The 9703-nt window shown below is 41.4% G+C and overlaps 1 protein-coding gene across 4 annotated transcripts in view; it reads left to right on the plus strand.

Moving 5' to 3' along the window:
• Positions 1-5018, plus strand: part of HS6ST2 (heparan sulfate 6-O-sulfotransferase 2) — a 286410-nt gene extending 281392 nt beyond the window's left edge. For all 4 annotated transcript variants that reach the window (XM_072817747.1, XM_072817748.1, XM_072817749.1 and 1 more), the window contains one exon: positions 1895-5018. In XM_072817747.1, coding sequence (XP_072673848.1) covers positions 1895-2768 — 874 coding nt within the window. In that variant the 3' untranslated portion in view covers positions 2769-5018. The remainder of the gene's footprint in view (positions 1-1894) is intronic.
• Positions 5019-9703: the final 4685 nt, after the last annotated feature.

Genomic DNA, 9703 nt, shown 5'->3' on the forward strand with positions numbered 1-9703 from the left:
GTTCAGTCCTAGGAAAAGCAGTGAGGTGGGTGCTCTATCCTCTCTATCCTCACTCCCAGAGGCTCCTCCTATGCTCAATGGTTGTTTATTCCAGAAAAATAGATAAAGTAATAAAAAAAACTTTCTATGATATTTTCAAGGCACTTAGATTATCCAGGGTTTTTGTATGATGAGGCATGGCCTCCCTGGTCCCCAGCTCCCTCCATCCTCTTCCCCAGAAGTTCTAGGAAAATAGTACAGAGCCCCTTTCCTGAAAAACATAGTTTAAGCAGAAATACAAACAAGGAATCACAATTCAATATCAAAAGTGTTTTCCCAAAGGCTAGGTGTGGACGTGTGATGGCACCACAGAGGAAGAGGTGGGGGCTGGCAGCAAGGGGTGGAGTAAATTTTCTCAGAGGAAATATAGTACTTGGACTACAACTTAAAAGATGTTTAGAATTTTCTAATCAACGAAGGAAGGTCATGCCCAGCAGAAGAAATACCATGCACAGAATAGAGGCATACCGGATAAGCCCCAGGATGCCTGACTTGCTAAAGCCCGAGACTTGGGAGAACCGTTTTCACAGAGGACATCAGCCAACAGACCCAGCTCCCTTTGGCAGGTGTACAAAACCACCACTATCTCAGATGGGAATGAATAGGTTTCACAATAGAAGCTGCCAGCCATTCTCCAGGTTTTCTATAAGAAACTAAATGCTAATAGTCCGTGTTCGTTGTTCTTTTCCTCCTGCAATATGCCATTTCTTGACCTCAGCCTTCATCCACTGAATCTCAGTGGTGGAAAAAAAATCATTTCTTAATTAAAAGCACAACCCCAGGATCATTTCTTCCCTTGAGTATGTCTGATCACGTCTTAGGCTTTGACATTTCTGGGGTGTGGTGCGTGCATGTGCACACGCTGTGTGTGTGTTTGTACCCGCTGTGCATGCATGTATGTATGGTTTCAGTGTTCATTAGTCCACTATTTGAATAAAGAACTTTTTCAGTTCACAGCTTGAAAGTGAAGATAGCCATATGGCAGAGCCTTATGTGTCAGCAGCCACTTGCTGACACCCAGGTATCCTTTCAGTAGGTAAAAGAGGCGTTTTGGAGCTGATAGAGTTAACTTTGCTCTGCTGGAAATATGACCATGTGAACAAAGGCTGAAACCGAGGTGGTAGCTTGCATATGTGCCATTGGCAGCTACCGTGTCTATTTCAGTCAGTGACTAACCACAATGTTTATTTCTGGAGGCCCTGGGCTGCTGTGCCTATCTCTGCATGCCACTTCCATAACCAATGAGCCATGATGTTATGACAACAGCCAGAATCAAAGCATCATATCGACACTCTTCTGAAGAGGTTTTGTTTCTTAATAAAGTATCCTGATTAGGCTGGATACTGGGAATATGCTTTCGTCTATTTAGTAAGAAAGATTAGAATTTGAGCTCACTTATCAACTCCATTATCACTTCAGTAAAATCCCTTGCTTCCAGTGATGTCCATTTAGTGATTAAAATGGAGGCTTAAGGGTGGGGCACATGAAATAAAATGCTTGCCTGCTTAGCAAATGAGGTTGTCAGGAGGAATTTTGTCATCGATTGGAGAAAGAGAAACAGAGGGAGTGGTAAGGGAGTGAAGATGACAAGGATGATGTTCTGGGCCTAAACTTGTCCTATTTGCAGTAGCTGCAGTACCAGCAAATTGGGTGAAAGAATTAGCTACCTGGACAGGCTAGTGGGACTCGGACAGCAGTCTACAACACAGTTCACCAGACAAATGCCACCAGATCACCATCATTCCCGTTTTGCCTTCCTTACTGACCAATGAACATCACATACGCCATGTACCTCACTGACTCCACTTATGTCACCCAACGGCTCTGACTATTGGTCTTTGCGCTTTGTCCATAGGAACTTCCACTACATCACCATCCTCCGAGACCCAGTGTCCCGGTACTTGAGTGAGTGGAGGCATGTCCAGAGAGGGGCAACATGGAAAGCATCCCTGCATGTCTGTGATGGAAGGCCCCCAACCTCCGAGGAGCTTCCCAGCTGCTACACTGGTGATGACTGGTCTGGCTGCCCCCTCAAAGAGTTCATGGACTGTCCCTATAATCTAGCCAACAACCGCCAGGTGCGCATGCTCTCTGACCTGACCCTGGTAGGCTGCTACAACCTCTCTGTCATGCCTGAAAAGCAAAGAAACAAGGTCCTCCTGGAAAGTGCCAAATCGAATCTGAAGCACATGGCATTCTTCGGCCTCACTGAGTTTCAGCGGAAGACCCAGTATCTGTTTGAGAAAACCTTCAACATGAACTTTATTTCACCATTTACCCAATACAATACCACTAGGGCCTCTAGTGTAGAAATCAATGAGGAAATCCAAAAGCGGATTGAGGGACTGAATTTTTTGGATATGGAGTTGTATAGCTATGCAAAAGACCTCTTTTTGCAAAGGTATCAGTTTATGAGGCAGAAGGAGCATCAGGAAGCTAGGCAGAAGCGTCAGGAGCAACGCAAATTTCTGAAGGGGAGGTTCCTTCAGACCCATTTCCAGAGTCAGGGCCAGGGCCAGAGCCAGAATCCGAGTCAGAATCAGAGTCAGAACCCAAATCTGAATGTCAATCAGAATGTGACTCAGAATCTGATTCAGAATCTGACTCAGAATTTGAGCCACAAGGAGAACCGTGAAAGCCAGAAGCAGAACCCAGGCCAAGAGCAGAGTGATGGCAACACCAGCAATGGCACCAATGACTACATAGGCAGCGTAGAGAAATGGCGTTAAGTGGCTCCCAGTGGCCTTTACATACTTGTCCCAAAGCGCCAGTAGAGATATGGCAAATCTTAAAACATGAGAGTTTCCAAATACATCCTGCTTCCTTAAGTTTGGAAGTTGAAAAAAAAAGTTAAGATGTTGCCTTTACAGTTGCCTTTCAATTAAATGTTATACTGTGCGTGGGTAAAACAACTTTCAGTATGTAATAAAATTGTCTCTTTTTGGTTTGTTGGAGTATTTATAAAATCCAAAAGCCAAACCAGACTTGCCAGAAATTGCTGTTTTGGTATTTTAAAAAATGCTTAAATTAGCTATAGAGACAAAATGAAAACATAAAATGTGGCCACCCAACTTATGGCTAAGAAATGGACTCCAAATTATTCATGATACACTGTTAAAACTTGATCTTGGAAGCAAACATTTGTTCCCAGGGGTAAGCATGAATATACACATTAAAAAAACGAAAATTAACCACAAATCATTTATTTTCTTTTTATTTTAACCAGGCATCTATTTAAATGGAATAAGAACTGATGGTAAATCTTATCAAACTATAGAAACGAAGATTTTTCTCTCCTAAACATGGGCAGTTTTACGTTAAAAAAATGGCTTTTCAAGTAGAACAGGATTCATATCTTGTTATTTAAGAGATGTCTAGAATTTTCAACTTTTTCTACCTTCTACTGTTTAAAGGTTTTGAACAGGGTGTATTTCATGGTAAACAAAAACACTTTTCTCCCAAATGGAATACCGGCGTAAAGATCTAATTTTCAGACACTTTTTGGGCACTGTAATTTCAACAATTCTGGAATCTTTTTGGCGCTGCTTCTCATTCATTTTAAGGCTTCTCCGAGTTGTGCTCATTCCAAAATAACCCATTTATAGAATCTTTCTTCATCATCTAAATGGTGTGTTGCTGAGTTTCTTGTGATATATAATCCTGGATTAAAGTCAGGACTTTCTTTCTATAGAATTGTCTTATCAATGTTTGTGTAGTGAGCTCTTTATCAAGAAACTCTTGAGCAGAATAACATGTCTAAAAATATTGCTGAAGTTATTCTTGGTCAGATAGAATTGAACTTGAATGTGAATGAATTGTTACTGACTTTTTGTACATTTTTATTGTACCGTTTCCAGTTGGGCTGGCTACTTCTAGATGATTTGTTCTTTTTTGTGTTGACAGATTGTAGACAATTATGAGATGAAAAAAAATGGTAGAATGAGTATTATGATAGCCAGTTATTCAGTAACATCAAAAGCTGTACCTCAATTACTTTGAGTCAACCGTCTACTGGGTTTTGTTTTAAGAAAGAACAAAAAGAGTGTTCTGCAGTGAGGTTAAGTCTCGGGAGCATATGCACTGAGGAGAGTGATTTTATATTAAGTCTCTGAACAAATACTTGTAGGGTATCAGTATCAATCGAGCAGGGCCAGAAGAATCATGTCACCCACTGTTCTAGCAAGCATCATGATTCTGGGCATTTTCCATTTTGTGGATTTTGCTATACTTTGTAGGGACTTACACTAACCCCCTGGCTGTCGATCTAACAAGACAACTAGAAGTAGCATTGATGTTTTCAGGAGCGACAGGCTTAGAAGTGTGACAATAAAGTCACATCTTGTACAATTTGCTGCTTATCTGCATGATCTAGTTTCATCTGTAATACTATGGCCACAAGCTGGACAAGAAGCTGAGTATTTGGATTTAAAGATGAATTATCTTGACTCTGAGCTTGTATCACTATATCTGAAGTTTGTTTTGTCTGACAGTATTGCAGTACTTGGGAATTCTGAGAACTGAAGAACTGAAAGGAATTTTTTAAAAAACTCAAACACACCTTGAAGTCAATGTGTTTTACAGTGAAACTATTTTGTGTATATTGTGTTTTTAAAATAAAGATCCTGTAGATCACTGTGGTATTTCAGTTTTGTTTAGTTTTAATTGACAACGTTTGCTCTTAAAACTGATAGGTACTCTTGGAAAGCAAGATAAAGCCCGAGCCAGTGGAAAAGCCTGTTACAGAAAAAAAACCTTTTGTGTTATTGCTGTGGTGTGCATGGCTTGCAGAGATTAAGTGCATTTTCTCAGTCTATACTGATCATTGTATATAGGGGATGTTATAAATATACATTTTTGTCATCATCATATAAATCCCATGATTTCAACTGTAAACATCTGTCCAATGGTGTAGCTTTACAAACCATTCACTGATTTTGTGTAATTTAACAATAGATATGAAATAAAGTTTAAATTACAGACTCTGAGTAATTTCATGATTTCAAGTTTTGCAGCCACTAGACATCATGACAACACAGACAGAATTCCCTTTTCTCCAGGAGTTTCCTTTTTAAAACTCTTGGCCACCATGTATGGAAATAAGATGACTCATTCTAATCTACCACAATAAAATGACCTTAGCTTTGGGGGCTTCCTCCTGGGGGTCTACACTGTTTTCTTTTTTGAGTAAGACAAAGTTGTCAAGGAAAGACAAGAATTGATATGTCTTTTAGTCAGCATGGACTTCTATAGCAAAATACCATAAACTGGCTTATCAACAACAAAACGTTATTTCCCACAGCTCTGGAGGCTGAAAGTCTGAGATCCGGGTGCCAGCACAGTCAGGTTCTGGTGAGGGCCCTCTTTCTTTTTTTTTTAAGATTTTATTTATTTATTTATTCATGAGAGAGAGAGAGAGAGAGAGAGAGAGAGGCAGAGACACAGGCAGAGGGAGAAGCAGGCCCCATGCAGGGAGCCTGACATGGGACTCGATCCCGGGACTCCGGGACTCCAGGATCGCTCCCTGGGCCAAAGGCAGGCACCAAACCGCTGAGCCACCCAGAGATCCCCAAGGGCCCTCTTTCTAGTTGATGGCTGACTTCTTGCTGTGTCTTCACATGGCAAAAAGTAGCTAGGTAGTTCTCCAGCTTCTTTAAGGGCACTGATCCCATTCACGAGGGCTCCACTCTCCTGACCCAGTTACCTCCCAAAGGCCCCAACCTCCACATACCATCACATTGGGATTAAGGTTTCAACATATGGATTTGGGGGGACCCATTCAGTCCAGTACTCTGTACACATGAAATGTGTATGTTTTCATTTAAAAGTTATTAAAGTAGATATTTTTGTGTCTGAAAGCCTGTAGGAAGGGAAAATGGGGCTCTTTATTTCTTATCTATGCCCTCTGTCCACAGGATAGACATTAAAGGTAAGCGTTTAACCATTGGCTTTTAAAGTTAGGAACATAACATGATCTAATGATCAAAGTACATAGTTTTTCAAATAAACTTAGAGTTAAGACTATGGATGGGGATGACTCACCCTTTCTCTTTTCCAAAGAGAATTTAGATATTGGTTGCATGGATTAGATGGGAAGTAAGCTATAAATCTGGAAGGTTTAATTATTACTCAGTCTGGAAACTATTGATACTTAGAAGATTTTGCCCATTGACTGTTTATTGAGCAGGTTTGGGTGGCCAATGGTCCTGAATGTAGAAGTTCCTTGAGAGGAATTGTGAACAGGAATGTAGAGGCCAGGCACTTGAAATAGGAAATAAATTATTTTTCCCTTTTCCCTTGAGGAGGGTACTCTTGGAGAGCACGGCACTCTTACTGAGGTGGGGGAGATGGAGAAGCCTTGCGCTATGCTCAGGGAGCAAGATTAGGATTGGCTTCTTAGGAAATAGACTATTGAGGTTGCCCGGCAAGGAGCAGTAATGAAGAAAAAAGTACTAGTTGGCCCAGTTCTTAAGGATTTAGGATTCTCAACAGGCATTACAACCAAATAAGAATGGAGCTTTCTTTGGGGGGTGGGGCAAGGCAGTGAATAGAGGGTCTGAAATAAGCCTTCACACTTGGAGGGATGATTTCCTTTTGTAGGGAGTGGAAAGAAGCATAAAAGCATCTCACAACAGGCTTGTGATACTTACAGTCTCCCCACGCCTGAGACACAGGACTGCAGCAGAGTAGTCAGGGGTGGTGGTGTGCAACCCACAGCTTTCCTGCCCTATTCTAAGGAAGAGTTCCTTCTCTCTCTCGTCTTCACTAGGGATTCAATTAAGTAAACAAACAAAAATGGGGTGTTTGTATGAAGCAGAATAAGATTCAGTATATGCTGACTCCAAGTGTAGCCCCATGGGCCTGTGGAATAAAGCAATCTTAATATCCCAAATGGCAGGAATGAGGCAACCTGACAGTTTTATACATCAAAGCAATTACATCAACACCTGAAAATTCTAAGGTAGATTTGTAAGCCAACAATCAGACCTTTGCAAATGTGCAAAGCCTTCAGGACTGGAGAGAACTGTCCTGAGAACAAAGTAAATCAACTGTGTCCCCAAGCCACTGACCCTGTTCTGACCAGCTAGAGCCGGCATCCAAACACTGTGGACCTGCTTTTGTAAATCAAATTTTATTAGAACTCAGTCCTGACCATTTCTTTACATATTTCCTCTGGCTGCTCTCACACAACTGAAGCAGAAATTGCAACAGAGATCTTATGACCCCAAGAGCCTGAAAGACTTCTCTCCTTGCCCTTGAGAGAAGAAATTGGCCAACCTCTGAGCTAAAGAACAATCAAAATTTCCTAAATAGTGACATTTTGGCAGAGTTATAATGAGCCCAGAGTTGGAGAGAATAAAGGGGTATGATACAAACGACACAGTGCCCAATAATATACAACACTGCAAATGTTGTATATGTCTTGAATACCTACTACATAAAAGTTACTGCAGTAAGCCTGAGAACAGCAAAGACTGATCTTTCTCTCAAGATAACGGGAATGTCAACCAAGTGCTGTGTCAGAGTAGCATTAAATTAAAGGAGTTAATTAGTTCCTCGATGTGTGTGTTCTATCTAAAACAATAGATGTATGTGAAGTAAAAAGTGAAATTACCTACACAACTCTCCCTCCCTCCAAGTAACTCATATAATTATGTGATTTCTTCTAGACCCCTTTGTCTTTTTCCCATTCAAATCTAATCTCTCTGTCTTCCCACCTCTCTCTCTCTCTCTCTCTCTCTCCAACACCCACATAATGTTGATAACAAAATGAAACTACATCGTTCTCATTAATCAATTTTCCCCTTAAAAAAAAAGCTCAACAGCATATTAGGGTTTTCCCTCCACAACTGGCATATAGTGGATGGCTAACCCTATGCCCCCAAACTGATCGCCACTGGTACTGTAGGTGGACAGCATAGGCTCTGGATTAACATGGGGGGGGGGGTTGGGGTTTGTATCCTAGTCCCATCACTTACCAGTTCTGTAACCTGGAGGAAGTCACTGACGTCTCCATGCCTCAGTTCCCACCCCACACCCCATAAGTGGAGGAAATAACAGCTCCTGCTTCAGAGGGTCATCATCGGCATTAAATGAGGTCATCTTTGTAAAACACAACAGTGCCTGACACAGAATAAGTCTTACATGTGTTGGAAAGTGTTAGCATGATCACGATCATTGCCATTAGTATGAAGAGCCAGGTGTCTGAGAATGCCCATGTCTTTAAGAGCTCAACACTGATTCTGAAATCAAGAATTAAAAATATTGGCAAGAAAATAAGCAAAAAGCAGTGTGATATCCCATTGTGACTGATATTTAAAAACTTTCCTAAAACTATAATAAATATATAACACTGTCACATAATTTAATACATAAAGACCTATCCTGAGGTTTGCTTTTGAGTTTTGAATGCAGCCACTGACAGAAGTATTCTGAAAGATCTAATTACTTCTGAAAGATCTAATCCACAAAATGCCAAGTGAGTCACTGATAACTCTCTCCAGCAATGAAAATGCATTATCTGATGTCCCTGGGTGATTTGGGACCTACTTTACTGCACTTAAGGGAGGATGACTCACTCACCAGCCCCCTTCTTCTCCCACCCACCTGTCCACCCAACATTGCCACAGCGTGGGCCTCTTTGCATGACATATGAGAAGGCCCCAAAAGTCTAGCTGCCTGTCTCACGGGTCTGGGTTGGGACCTGAAATTCCCACACTCCAAAGTCTCTACTCTGGGTGAAAGCAGACCTGTTCAGAAGACCCTATTAACATGCATATATGCCACTGGGGAAGGAGGAGGGAGAGGAATCCATTAAAAGTTAGCTCATGCTAGTTTATAAGATTAGCAGTCACGAAAGGCCCACGCAAGTCTTGTAACTTCAGGTAGCTTGCTTGGTTTTAAAAAAAGAAAAGCAAAAGAATACTTGGCTTCTATTCCCATTTGAATTCCTAAATTTTGATCTTGTTGCCTTAAGGGTAGGACAAGGTTCAATAATCCTCATCAATTCTCATTAAGTTTTATAAATTCTATTCTCATTATGCCTGGTTAAATCTTGTGACTTCACTAATCTGGGTAGGATTTAATGATGCCTAACTGGACCTAAGAAAAGTTTAACAGTTTTTGTGACTTGAAAATGCTCTCCTGGATTTCATGTGACTTAAGAGGACCTGAGGGGAATGGTCAAGTCTTAAAAAAGAGGGTTATATCATAACTTGTTGGAGGCCTAACCAGCCAGCTGGAGCCAACCCTAACCAGCCTTTTCGTGACTTAATTCTAACACAAGAGTGTTTTTTTTTTTTTCCTCAGGCCCACGAGAGGTCTTCTGCCCCTGAAACTAGTTTGAGCAGGATCCGTGCCTATCAAGGTCCTTGGGGGTAAAGACTCCATGAATTTGATCAAAGAGGCAGAGATAGGCTTTGCAACCCTGAACAGGCAAGAAGGAAGTTTAAGCCAGAAGCCTCAGCACTGACTAGTCAAGATGAACAGGATGTATCAAGAGTGAGCTTGACTGATAGCAGGCATCAGTAGTTTCTCAAAGCCCCCCAGAGCCCACTGCAGTGGCAAACATGCTTTCCCCCAGACTCCCAGGAACTTGGAAGGATGGCTCATTGTTTTGATTTCCAGAACTTCCACTCAAGGTCAGGTTTCCATACTGTTCTGTCCT

The sequence above is a fragment of the Canis lupus genome, chromosome X, assembly GCF_048164855.1.
Source record: "Canis lupus baileyi chromosome X, mCanLup2.hap1, whole genome shotgun sequence".
Taxonomy (NCBI): Eukaryota; Metazoa; Chordata; class Mammalia; order Carnivora; family Canidae; genus Canis; species Canis lupus.